Genomic DNA, 14,006 nt, shown 5'->3' with positions numbered 1-14,006 from the left:
AGAAATGGTTTCAGGGTCAGCATTATGGCTTTTGAAAAGAAATTGGTGAGAGTTAGGAACTCTGTAGTACCTATCAGGTTTGACTGGAGCAGGAGGCAGGGAATCCGGACTAAGACAAGCCTCCAAGTAAGCATCATCAAGTATGTCCAAGACAGGAGGTATAGCCAGCGGTCTGTGTTGAGGTAACAAAAGAAATTCCCTAAGCCTTTTCTTGGAATCAGAAAAGTCTTGGCCTTCCCAATGGAAGTGCTCCCTCAAGGTGTGCAAGGTTTCCCCAAAAGAGAAATCTCTGGGGGAGATACAGAAGGAATGGACTGTTCTGCATTCAAATCTTCATAAGGGGAGTACGAGTGCTCCTCTACATCAGAATATTCTGAGAAAATGGAGCCCTGTTCAGAAGAGGGAGAATCTTCCTCCACTCTGGGTCTCTTGTCTGGAGGGGGTTGGGAACCCCTGATAAGGGTAATCAAATCCTCAGCCATTTTAAGCATCTGCTTTTTAGGCATGGGGCCTGGGGATGGGCCCTGAGCAACAGGCCTCTTGGGATGCATGGCTGATTTAGACTTAGTAAAGGCCTTAATGGAAAAGGAAGATGAGGGCCTAAAGACACCCTGGGTGGAAGTGGACCTGTCCACATTAGGAGACTCAACACTCACAGTGGCTTCGGTGGTTGTAGTCTGAGTAAGGGCCGAGGCACCTGCGGTCTCGGGTACAGAAGACACCGCCAAAGAAGTGTCGTCGGTAGTCAGGGACTGCAAAGGCGTCTCGCTGAGAACCGGACCACGTGCAGTCAGTTTTGGCGTGGTGTCGGTGGAGACCGCGGACCTCGCGTGTCGGTCCTTGTCCTTGCGTTTTTTGGACAAAATGGTAGTCGGAGTCTCCGACGACATTTTATAATCAAAGGCTTTACCAAAATAATGTTGGGCGAACTCCGCCCGACGCTTAATAGTGCGTTTATTGAAAGAAGCACAAAAGCAACAGCCCGAGACGTCGTGGTCTGGGCCTAAACAAGGTATGCAGAGGGAATGGAAATCCTTGTGTGGTATTTGCTTCCCACAAGAAATACAATTGCTAACTTTGTCTGACATCGGTCTGAGGCAAGAAAAGTTTCCCCAACGGGGTACTTAGCTTTAAAGAAGACTTCGGTTTCCAATTTTTCGTAAATTCAGGAGCTGGCCGACCGGCACTTGCGAACTGCTTCTGCTTCGGGCACCGCGCGGCAAAAAAGACTGAAGAACATGGCACCGGCTGTGTCTTATATACCCCTGTTGCACTGATGTCAGGAAAGAAAGCGGCAACAACCGACGCCGGACCAAGACTTTGGAATTCGGCCGACCGAGGGACTGCCTGACGGCAGAGAACCCATATGTGATTACTGCAGCTGTATGCACGATGAACATCAGTAGACATAAATCTGAACAGCACAACACAAATGAATTCACAGAAATAAATCTGAATATTTATCAGTAATACTATAATTTTGTTTTAACTACCATTTAAAATATAAATATATTCCTATACAAAAGGAACGAAAACAAATACAAAACAAAAGGAATGAGAATAGATAGAAAAAATGTAACAATAGTACTTAATCAGGCATTTTTTCAGTTTTACATTAATAATGTCAGTAAAGACTTTGTAGTCATTTTGGTCAAATTATGAACCATCACAAATGTTTGTTAATGCAAATAATTCTGTCACCATTATGACAGACACAGGTATTAATCTGCCTCCACAGGTTTTACCACTTAACCTGCAGTGGTTGTGGTTGTATAGAATTATTGCAGGGAGCAGAGAACACAGACGTCACTTTCCTGTCTCCTGAAGTTTGTCATCCATTTGATATCTGTATTTCAGTTAATGGTATAAAATACAGTATACATATTTAATGTGCAGCCAGCTACTTCAAACTGCAATGGACACAGCAATTTAGAAAAAGAGATATTGTGGGAGAAGTGAAGCAAAACACAGTTCAAATCTACAACTCAGGTGATTAGCATATCGAGAAAGCTTTGTGGAGGCCAGAGTTCAGATTCCAATGGTGTCATCATTTCTTCCATTCTCGACCCCAAATTGTGATTTAAATGAGTGAACAGTTACAGCAAAACTTTAAGCATCATAACGCAGGATGTTTATTTATAGAAAAAGAAGAATACAACAATACATCACATCAAACTTTTGGTTAGTTTGGAAGTGCATCTGGCATAGTTTGGTCATGAGGTCACAACAGTTCTCCATGAGATTGTTTTCTGTAGGGTTCATCTGTATGTAATATATAGCTACTTTTTAGTTTTTTGTGTAATATACAACAATATCCACAGCTGCTTAAACATTACATCACTAGTACAATTCCAAATGTGACAAACTAAAAATGTCACCTAGCATTACTATAAACAATGATAGCATGAATGACAAAAGATGGCAGAGGTGAAAACCAACTCAGAAATCATACATAGCCTAAGGGAAAGCTGCTAAAAATCTTATATTTTCAAATGCATAGTGCTGTTTTGTTAGTACATTTTCTAATGTGTTACAGATTTCCAAATTCTGTTTTTTTTTTTTCAAAAGTACTTTATATACAGCTTATCATATCGATGGGAACTTTAGGAATATAAATGTGTGTGTTACTGAACCATATTGTGAAGATATTTTATGTAGTCTTTCTGCACTCCCACATCCATAATACTTTTGGTATTAGCCCAGATGTGTTGAATATTAAAAAAGTATTTTAATGTATTCTAGTTTTAAATGATTTATGAACTACTTGTCATCAATGTCAGATCTCCATTATTAGTTATTGTTAAGATTATTATTGATCGTCATAGAATGGAGAATATTTTGTTTTGTTTAATAATTATGACTGCAACAATGCACATATATTTGCCTATTGGAAACTAAGTGCAACACTGTCACATGTATCCAGCTTATACCTCTCAACCTCTTAGCACAAGATTTCTGGATAACGCCAAAAATAAAAGGAGGGGGGTCAAAGGCCCTAAAAATCAGGGACAGATTTTAAATCTTGCCGTTACAAATTAAACAAAAGTTTTGCATTATCGTGCATTTTCTGAAAGATACAAAGATTGAGACTCAAATGCCTGTCATTATTTAGTGACTAAGAATACGTGGCAAAAATCTGGACATTCTTTAAAATTCTTGACAGTTGAGAGGAATGATCTAGATGCAGCTGTTTAATTACCTAACAAGGAACAATTTATTTTCTCCAACACAACATTTTTTTAGAGTAGGCCATAACACAAACAGGCTTGTGGACCTCCACGAACTATATCTATGAAAATCAATCCAGGTAATGTGATTACATCAATATACCGAGCCCAGAAAGCAAATGGCACAGTCTCGCATGCTGAATTATTACAAAGATCAAGGAATTGTATTTTACAAAACTGTTGCCATACACAATACAAATGGTGGACTGACTCTGTCAACTCTGCAATACATAACAGTGCATGTTCCTCAAACTCTACACTTTAATATCTTTGTAAACAACACATATATAATTGCAAATCCAGAAAATTTGATCTCATATGCAGATAATGTGATATTACTATGTTTGGGCAGTTACAGTGCACTTTGTCAAATCATCTTTTATCGATAAAGTGAACTGATGTATGTTTTTTTTACTTAAGACTGTAGTTTGAGTGTTGAAAATGTTGAAGCCTGTATACTGACCATCTGTAATGAGTGTCGTTTGCTTGTGTTTAGGTAAGTGGGGTTGTTTGCTAATACCAACACTTTCAAAAGTTTCAGCATTAAGGGTAGCAGCGTGTGTATGAGTGTTTGTGAGTTAGGATTAAAGTAAGGGCTAGGTAAGGGAATACACGTAATGTTGTATGTGTGTGTGTGTGTGTGTGTGTGTGTGTGTGTGTGTGTGTGTGTGTGTGTGTGTACATGCCTGAGAATGTCTTGTGTAGTGATGCTGTTAGGGAAACGTTTTTCTGTAATGTAATGTGTTAGGATGGGTTATATGTGGCAGCAAGGTTAGGGTTAAAACATATGAGTTAGGCGGCATGAGGGAGAAAGTCCTGCTATATGACTAAAGTTTCCTCAAATATAGGTTCATAAGTTCACAGGAGATTATTAGGCTAATGGTTTAAGAGCCTTTATAAGCCTAGCCATAATTATCTGAATTTTACCTGATTTTTGATTCCTAAGGGCTGGTGTATGGCTCAGGTTCATGCCTGCCTTTGAGTATTTTTCAGACTGCCCCTGTCCATAAGAGACATGGTCACCACCCCAGAAGTGAAATTACGATTCCCCATCCATTGATCCAAATTGCATTTGAAGGAGGTCAGGGAGTGGCTCTGCTTTATGTGAAGAGGAAGCCTCTTCCAGAGAAGGGTTATCTTTGAGTCACATATCAGTCTCTCCAGCATATTTTGTTCATGTCAAAGACTAGGTTAAGATCCCCAGATTGGGTGACCTTCATGCAGTTTGTCTTGAGAATGTGTAACAGTTCCATCAAGGCAACATTTGTCAGTGTCTGGCAGGTTATGCATAGATCACCCCCTAATAGTTGATAAGAGACAGAGAAAAGGGATAGGGCTGTTCTGCCTAGGACATGTTGTTTACACCCTGTATTTGTTTTGTAAGGAACCTCTGAAGCTACTCCAGCTGTTGCAAGTGCCTAGTTAAGTACATGTAAAAAGTGTACTGTACTCACTTATTGGTCTGATGAGGGGCAAGTGCAGTACGAATATGACTTCATAGAATCTGGATGACATGCCTTTACTTATAAGCTGTGCCACAGTGAAGGCCTTCCTCACCACTGTAGATAGCTGCATGCCAAAGTTCAGGCTACTATCTATCTGTGTACCTAGATCTCTCACCTCTAAGTCCACTCTTAAGGGTGTGATATTAATGTTATAATTTGCAGGGATATTTGACTTCCCAAAGGGTATTATTATGCATTTTTTGCATTTAGTTTTAGGCCATAGCTCTGGCACAAATCATTTGAGTCAGACCCTTGTGAAGAATATCTACATCATTGGGGGATTCAGTGACTGCCCCCAACTCGCAGTCATCAGCGGACTTGGTCAACCAAAGGCCTTCTACGTTAGCCTTGTCTTTAGAGAAGCATATTCTGAACAGGAGAGGTCCCAGAATGGAGTCCTGTGGCACACCACTAGGAACTAGGCTAATACTGAATCTATATTCACCCACTCTAGCAACATGTGTCCTATGCTTGAGCCATTTGGCTATCCATCTGGTAACACACAGATTTATGCCCAGTTTTGTAAGTTTATCTATGAAATCTGAGTGGGGAATTATGTCAAATGCCTTAGCCAGGTCAAGGTAGGCAGTATGTACTGTTTGCCCATATCTATGGTACTAGTGACTTTCTCCAAGAAGTCAACCAGACTGAGCAGGCATGACCTACCCTTAAAGTTGAATTGGGTTGAGTCTGTAGGCTTTCCTATGTCGTTATGCATCAGGTCCATGATTATTCTTTCTATGGCCTTGCATAGAGGACCATTCAAACTTATTGGTCTAATTTCCCAGGTCTGTTGATGGTCCTCATTATGCAGATGGATGACTGTTGCTGTATTCCACTCCACAAGGACAAAGTCAGTCTGGAGGCGGTGGTTAAATAGATCTCCTAGTGGGCCTGACAGGTCCTGCTTGAAGCTATTTAAGAGGCATTCAAGGATAATGTCAGGACCCATCACAACCACGGTTTTAGCTTTAGAGAACACAGTTGTGACCTTTTCTTTGATAACTGGTGCAGGAATTGTGGAGGGCATTTCTCAATGGGTTAACCGGAGGTGATGGAGAGGTGAAATTTGAGGATAATTTATTGGCCAGAAGATTTGCTATATCTTCTGGCTGAGTATAGGTGATACAGTCTAATTCCACACATTGTTGTGGGTTGAGCTTAAGACTGTAGACATAACGGAAAAATGCCTTATGGTTATCCTTAGCTTGGGTGACTATTTTTGCCTCAAAAAACTGCTTCTGAAGACTGAATTTCTTATTAAGACTAATGAGGGAGCTTTTTTTTTCTGTGTTGTGCATATTCTCTCTTACTGCTAGACAGGAATTTTTCTATTGTTTTAGAACCAATTTATACCAGGGGTCCTCCAGAGTGGCTAGTTTTTGAAGTTTGTCCTAGACTTTTTTCAGTCTAGTAGCCATTTCTATGCAGTTGTTTATATGAGCATACACAGTGCTTTTGTGGTATGCCTCTACATAGGTTTCTGTGTTTTCTGGGTTTGGGCAAACTTGGAAACTAGCTATGCTGTCACTTAATAGGAGGTACTTTGCCTTAGAAAAGTTCTAAAAGGTTTTGTTTTTAAGGGGGGGTTAATTGGGGTTCTAGTTTTATACTTATTTCAAGGGAGACTGCTTTGTTATCTGATCAAATCAGTGAGGATATGACACTCAAGGTGGGGGTGGGGGTGCAATGCCCTCCGTTATTTGCGAGTACCAGGTCTATATTAGTTGTACTCCTAGTGGGAGTGCAGACTAGCTGTTCCAGGACATTTGCATTAACAAAGTTTAGAAGTCTTTCAGCCTGCATTTTAGTGGTCATGTACGTTTCCCAGTTAATAGGGGGCTAGATGAAATCACCCAGGACTATGCTACTTGGCTGAATGGTAAGTGATTCTAATAAATTCCGGTATGATGAATGGGTTTCCTGGTTCATGGTAGGGGACCTGTAAGAGTAATTGGAAATGGAGTAGCTCAAACATGTCATATTGTTTGGCCAGTCTTGAAGTTTTCTTATCCTTTATGAAGATGGATACACCTCCATATTTTGCCCTTTCAAGTACAGTGGGTGACTAGAATGTGTGAAAGGCATTATAGCTATGCACTGCCAGGGTACTTTCAGTGGCCTTGAACCACGTTTCATTAACTGCACAAATATCAGCATTCTTCAGGGTAAGGAGTGTTTCCAGGGAGTGTAGTTTCTTGATGAAACTCCTAACATTTTGCAGTAATACCCGAGTAGATTATACTACGTTGGAAGGTCTGACTGTTTGATAATGCCAAAAAAGGCACTACAGTGGTGGATAATGTTTTGGCCAATATCCAAAAGCCTAGTGGTGACAGCTGAAGACCATTCCTGGCTAAGCAGCATGGCCTGTCAATCATGTTCTCCCAAGTTGACAAATGTTAGACCCCTTTGGAATGATACCAGGAGCTAAGCCAATTATTAAAGTCAATCATTTTCTGTTGGTATTGTGGGATCATCTTTGAAGACTGTAGAATGTTGCTCAATGCTGGGCTCATACCTGCCTCTGGTGCATATTTTGAGAGCTCAATCATGTCTCCCTTCATATAGCCCAGGGAAGCAAGTCTCAGATCATTTATGCCCACATGGATTATGACTGATTCATAGTGGTATTTACATAGAAACATAACCAAATCAGAAAGATAGTTTAAAATTTAATTCAGTCTATAATATATGGAGGAAATTTTAGAAACGTTTCTTCGTAAATGCCCTAACTTGTCAGCATATATACTCTATACAGACACTTGTTCATACTTCCAAAATTATGAAACAGTGTCTATATTTTATAGTAGTCTGCCATACAAATATTTTACTTACACAGTAGAAACAGAAGAAAGTGTGCCACAAACCTTAAAATGCTATGTAAATTTGCCATATTTACATAAGAAAGTTTAACATGCTATGTATTTAGCATTACTTTATTACATGTATTGTCTGATATGTACATATTAATACAGACTCATAGGTAAGTACTAAGCTAGTTGCCTAGCAGGCCATTTTAAATCTAGTCAATTTCCCTTTTTGAGCTCTCATTTGGTTATAGATTGGCCTTACCCATCCCATAATCAATGATTATATATTACCCCTAAAGGAACAGCTAGGATCACACCATAGATAATTTGAGAGGATGCAAGCATGGAATAAAGTATTTAGGAGCTGCATCTGCCCATTAGTAGTACAGGGGTAGTTTTGGGGTAAATTTTGTTTCCTAGCCCTAGATCTAAGGTGCACTTTAAAACAAACAGGGATACACTTTGTTTTATGTGGATGGGGAGTCTGTTCCATAGCAGCAGTAACCTCTGTGAAATACACATGTACCTCCAAATTGTTCTGTTGATGTTGCAGAAGAGGTTTAGAACCCTAGACCAAATATTTATCATGTCATTTGACTTGCTAATGTGCAGAAAATTCATCAGTAATGGGTCAGAGGATGCCTTGTATGCAAGACACAGGTCACTTCTTAGCAGTACATAGGATACACAGTATAGTTACTGGGATCAGAGTCGTCCATATAGGACATGTTGATTAGGTCTTGTATCCTTTTCATAAGATATCTCTGTAGGCATTCCAGTTGTTGCACATGCTGTACACATACATGTCAAATGTGACATTATATTCAATGACTGGCCTAATGAGAGATAAGTAAAGGGGGACAATAGCATCCCTAGATCTAGACATAATCCCTTTATTTATAGGATGTACAATATAGAAGGATGTTCTTACAACAATAGACACATGTTGGTCAAAAGTTATGTCGCTGTCCACATAAGTTGCCAAATCATGAACTGTGTCAACACTTAGGGGCTTATTGTCATTGTGGTAGCTCCCTGGGGTAGATGGCTTACCAAAAAAATACAATAATGCATTTTCTGGCATTTAGTTACAGACCATGATTTTGACACCAGTTGTTTATTTGAGATAAACATTCCTACATGGTGGCCAAGTCACTTGGGAATTCAGTGACTGCTCCTTGTTCTCAGTCATCTGTAAACTTGGGCAGCCAGAGCTCTTTGATATTGACTTTTACTTCAGAAAAGTAGATATCAAACAGGAGAGGTCCCAGCACAGAACCCTGGGGAATTCCACTGGTAGTGATTGGTAATCTTCATGGAGGTAACTTCCACTGTTTTGATTATCTGTGTCCTACCTGTAAGCCAGTTGTCAATCTAGTGGGTGACACAGGGGGTTATTCTCTGTTTATTTAGCTATTTTAGCATGCCTGAGTGGGGAATTGTGTCAAAAGCTTTGGCCAGGTCAAGGTATATGAAGTGTACTGTTTTGCCCTCATCCATTATTTAGGTGACCTTTTCAAAAAAAGTCCACCAAGTTGAGTAAGCCTGACCTGCCCTTGACAAATCCAAACAGACAGGTCTAGTATTTTGAGGTTCCCTATGTCCTGATTGACTAGATCCATGACAAGTCTTTCCATGGTTTTGCATATTAGGCTGGTCATACTTATGGATCTGTAATTTCCTGGGTCTGTAAAGTTCCTTTCTTATGCAGGGAATGACTGTAGCAGTTCTTCATTCACTTGGTACAAAGCCTATATGGAGGCTGAGGCTGAACAGTGTTAGGGGTGTAGCTAAATCATGGTTCATTATATTGAAGATGTATCCAGGGATATAGTCAGGGCCCATCAATGCAGTATTTTTAGCTTTTGATAAGACTTTCAGGATTTGAATTTGTGTGATAGCTGGAGGTGAGTCAGTTTCAGGTATATCTTGATGGACAGATGATAGGAGAGAAGGGTAAATTCAGAGCTATATCTTCATTTTCAGTGTAGTTAACACAGTTGACAATCAGGTCAGCACTTTGCTATGTTGTGCTTTTCAGATTACAAACAACTAAAATGCCTTCTTGTTTTCTTTGGCTTAGGTAGCTATTTTAGCATCATACTCGGCTTTGGTGGATTTTATTACGCTCCTAAGTTGTTTATTCATTTCAGTGACAAGGCCTGTAACATTCTGGGACTTACTCGGCTTAATTTTGGTCAAAATATTTTTCCTCTCATTATAAAGCTTGTCAATATTATGGTTCTGCCATGTGGGTTTGTTTCTGAGGTTTGCCCTGCACTTACTCTTACAGAGTACAGCTAGCTGCATGTATGCATGCATAATATGTGTTAGAATAGTATAAACATATGGCACATTACCTTGCACTAAACAAAATTTGTTGCATTTTACAATTGTATAAATGTGATATGAACCTGCCTGTTGTAAACATATATACTAATTGTATGAATTGCACAGTAGCAATGTTACAATATTTGTAGTATGAAGTTTTTCTTCCTTGGCCTCCAATGAAATACTTTGCCAGTAAACAAATGCAAAGAAATTAAACGCTGAACACCCTGGGGCCATACAAATGTTTATACAAAGCATTCTACAACAAATAAACATATCATTTGCAAATTTAAGATTCTTGGTAGACATCTAGAACTATATTTTATTTGTATGGATATGGTATGCTATCTTATAGGTATGTTGCATAATTAGGAATATGGATTACTTAGACACAGTATGTTTGAATACATGAGGCTGATTTTACGGTGTTAATTTTTTTTTTTTTTTAGCTATATTGCCAAGCGAGTTAAACAAATGACTATTTTTCTGGCATGTCACTTGCAGAACTGATGTATTAAATATGACTACTGATCATCTTAGAGTAATTAAGGACCTCGCAGGTGAGAAGAACTTTTAGCCAGTCTGATTCGTGCTATGTCACCAGCCATAGTGCTATAATCTTTTCTACCCGTCCACTTACTTTGAAAGAGTCCATACGACGTTTCAGGTACAGTTCAGGAACAAGTCCCAAATGAGGCTTAATCAGGTACATTGCAGACACAGTCAGATCTAGTTGGCTATTTAGCCATAATATATAATCAGTACCACTTTTTGTATCTCATTTTTACCCTACTCCAGTCACCTGCTCCTGTGGCTGTACAAGTACCTGACCTTTCCTGGATCTTTAACCAGTGTGCATTTTTAAGGTAACGTGTTGTTGGGGGATGGGGTTGTGTGTTTTGTCATTTGACTGTCATGTACACCATCACCCACTTATCAGTGTCTGCATATGCAACCAGGAATCTGTTCCGCATGCATTCTCTCTGGTCAAGTCTTGACCAGCAAATAAACATCCATTGATGTTCTTCTCATGTTTAGATTCCTACCTCATTCTTTACTTCAAAGATATATTGATTTATCATTTAGTTTACCCATGTATTATTTCTATCACATTAAATATAGGTGAAGGAAAAAAAAACACAGAGCAGCACTGTGACTATTACACAGGGTGCCTGCTAGTATATGTAGAACACGTGCCGGCTAGTATATGTATAACACTTGCAATGTGTTTAAAACAATTTTTCTTTTAAGAAAGCTTACTGTCAAACCCTGAGACCACCTAGAAATGTACTTTTATGGTTTACACAGAATTTAATTTCCCATCATTCACGGTCTTAAACATGCCCACTTTTTTTGAAACTGAGGCCATCTTCATAAGATGATAACGGGTTTTCAAGCTTGCAATCCCATAACATGTCTACATGTGGTGACAGTCTTTTGAATCTTAAATTAAACACAGAAATAGTAAGCTGGTCTCAAGCCTTAGCTCAACGGCTTATTGCCATAAGTGTACTTTACAGATTTTATGTACGTGGTACTAGACCTTGTTATTTCAATACTGAAAGGTACACCAATAGCCATTAGACAACTTATAGGGTCCATACAGTGTTCAGTAGTAGCAGCTGTAGGGAAGATGGCAGATATGACTACTGATCCCAAATCAAAAAAAGTGACACCGTTTACTGGCTAAACCAGCCAACTCACCTTCATTTCTTCTGTTGTTGAGCTGATTGAATTGTTCTGTGAACTCAGTGAGAGATTCTTCAATTGTTTCTGTTCTTGGTACGGACAGAGAAAAACGTCGTTTGAAGTTTTTCATCTTGTTCATTTCTTGGGTGGAAGAGGAGAGAATGCTGGTCAGTAGCTTAGCCCTAAAAAGACAAGAAGAGATTTGTAATTAGGATGGTGGATGATGGGGGGATGCTTTTCTTAGCTGTTGTAATACAGAACTTCTATAACTTCCTTCAAAATTACATAGGCTCTTACTGAGGAAACTTTAAGTGATTACACATAGGAGGCTGCTGGTGGAAACACGTCTTGCCCTCCCCTTAAAAGTCAAAGCTCAGTTGTACTTATCCTAAGTACCCCATTCAGAGGTACTTAGTTTTACTTCCTTTGGGAGAGCGACTGCTTGAAACTCAAGAAAATAACTTGCACCTTAAAGTTTTGCTCCTTCAAAAATAGCTCATTATGTTACCTAGAGCATCTAAAAGCCCTCTATTCATCTGATTTTGATTTTAAGCTAGTGTGTGTGTGTGTGTGTGTGTGTGTGTGTGTGTGTGTGTGTGTGTGTGTGTGTGTGCTTTACTTTACAGAAAGCAGAAGTGTGTTCCAGAGGTGAATAATTCTTTGGGAGAGATCTGTCATGCCAGTAAGTGCCATTTACGTTGCAATTTAAATTTAGATCCCTTGTAATTGTATTTGTGTTGCTACAGCTTAGCCAGTATGTAGTAGAACAAGCAGGACTGGGCTATTTACAGCTTTGTTGATCAAGCATAGATCATAAAGTAGGAGTCTGCAGATGACCAAGAAGAGAGAGAGGGCTTTTGGGTGCTCTAGATGACATAGGGAGCTCATAGCAGAGAGCTTTTTTTTTAATGAGGAACAGATTGGCTTAGGTGTTTGGATACATACATACTGAATAGTGCACTGTATTGTAATATTGATCTGATGGATTTATTAATGGGAATTTTTCCTGAGCATAGATGCCCTTTATAACAAACTATGTGAGGAAGAAGGCTTTCCTAATCTCAGTGGATATGTGGTGATCAAAGGAGAGTTGATTTATAAATGTATATGGCTGTCTAATGACAGTGTGGAATTTAAAGGAGGTACAATTTATGTGGCAGTTGTGCAAGAGTTTATCTTTCCCAATCTGCATGGTGTTACATTTTTGGTGTTCACCTGTAGACTGTGATTATGTCATCACATGCATGTCTGAAGTAGGTCCTCTGAGGATCTAAGTGTTTTAAACACAGTTGATAGCTCCAAGCTTGCAAAAATTGCAAATTTTGTCATCTAGAAATCTTTCATTTTTGATCTGATATCAGAGAAATTTATATCAAATATAAGTAGCCCCAAAACAGAGGATATACCACTGAAGAAGTGTCTTAGAGGATAGTCTGCCATTGACTAATAGGCTGGTGTTCATCAATGATCCAATTAACAACTGACTATGTTAGACAATGATTTATAGGTTCATAGGTGTGTACTAGGGTAATGGCCCTGGAGTCATTACAAGCCTAGCCCTACAGAAGTGCCCTGGCATCGTGTCACCGGACGTTGGTTCCCAGTGCCTCTCAAGTAGAGCCACTGGAGTGATCCCTGGTGTGAACTTTCTATTTCCCATCTACTCATCAAGATTTCTCTTGGAAGAGGGCCAGTGAGGTGCTCTGCTTGACATGTATGTGAAGTCTATTCCACAGCATGGGCATTCTCTGGGTTATGAACCTGCCCGCCAGCATTTTCTGTTGAGTGTGGTAATGAGGTTGAGGTCTCTGGAGCATGTGGTGCGGAGGGATTGGGATTTCTTTAGATGTAGCATTTCTAACAGAGCTGGGTCAGACATGGCTTTGTAAGCCAAGCAGAGATTGCCTCTTAGTAGACGATATGAGACAGGGAATAGCTGGAGTTGTTTTAGTCTGTCTGTGTAGAACATGTGTTTAAGGCCTAGGATCCTCTTCATGAGGTACTTTTGTGGCCTTTCCAACTGTTGCATGCGTCTAGTGAAGTACATGCCAAATGGGGCATTATACTCTATGATTGGCCTAATGAGGGAAGAGTACAGAGAGATGATGAACTCTTTTCTTCCTGGATGCAAAATCTTTGGTAATGAGATGTGCCACATAGAAGGACTTTCTGACCACAATGGCACTGTGGTGGTCAAAGGAGAGGTTGCTGTCAACCTGTGTCTCCAGATCTCTAATAACACCTTCAGTGTTCAGTGGGCTCCCATCGATGTGGTAATTAGTGGGAATTGAGTTTTTCCCAAAGGGGATGACAACGCATTGTTTGGAATTAAGCTTAAGGCCATGATTTTGACGTCAGTCATTGGTCTCAGTGAGGCCTTTCTGTAGGATGTCTACATCACTTGGGTAGTTAATAATGGCTCCCAGCTTGCCGTTGTCTGC

General features: G+C 39.7%; 1 protein-coding gene across 5 annotated transcripts in view; it reads right to left on the bottom strand.

The window, feature by feature from the left end:
* Positions 1 to 14,006, bottom strand: part of CDK18 (cyclin dependent kinase 18) — a 1,544,265-nt gene that overhangs the window by 781,523 nt on the left and 748,736 nt on the right. For all 5 annotated transcript variants that reach the window (XM_044076818.1, XM_044076817.1, XM_044076819.1 and 2 more), the window contains one exon: positions 11,581 to 11,747. In XM_044076818.1, coding sequence (XP_043932753.1) covers positions 11,581 to 11,747 — 167 coding nt within the window. The remainder of the gene's footprint in view (positions 1 to 11,580; positions 11,748 to 14,006) is intronic.

Source organism: Protopterus annectens, chromosome 7.part0, assembly GCF_019279795.1.
Source record: "Protopterus annectens isolate FY-2018-M chromosome 7.part0, PAN1.0, whole genome shotgun sequence".
In the NCBI taxonomy this organism is placed as follows: Eukaryota; Metazoa; Chordata; order Ceratodontiformes; family Protopteridae; genus Protopterus; species Protopterus annectens.
This window is presented reverse-complemented; position numbering and strand designations above follow the sequence as displayed.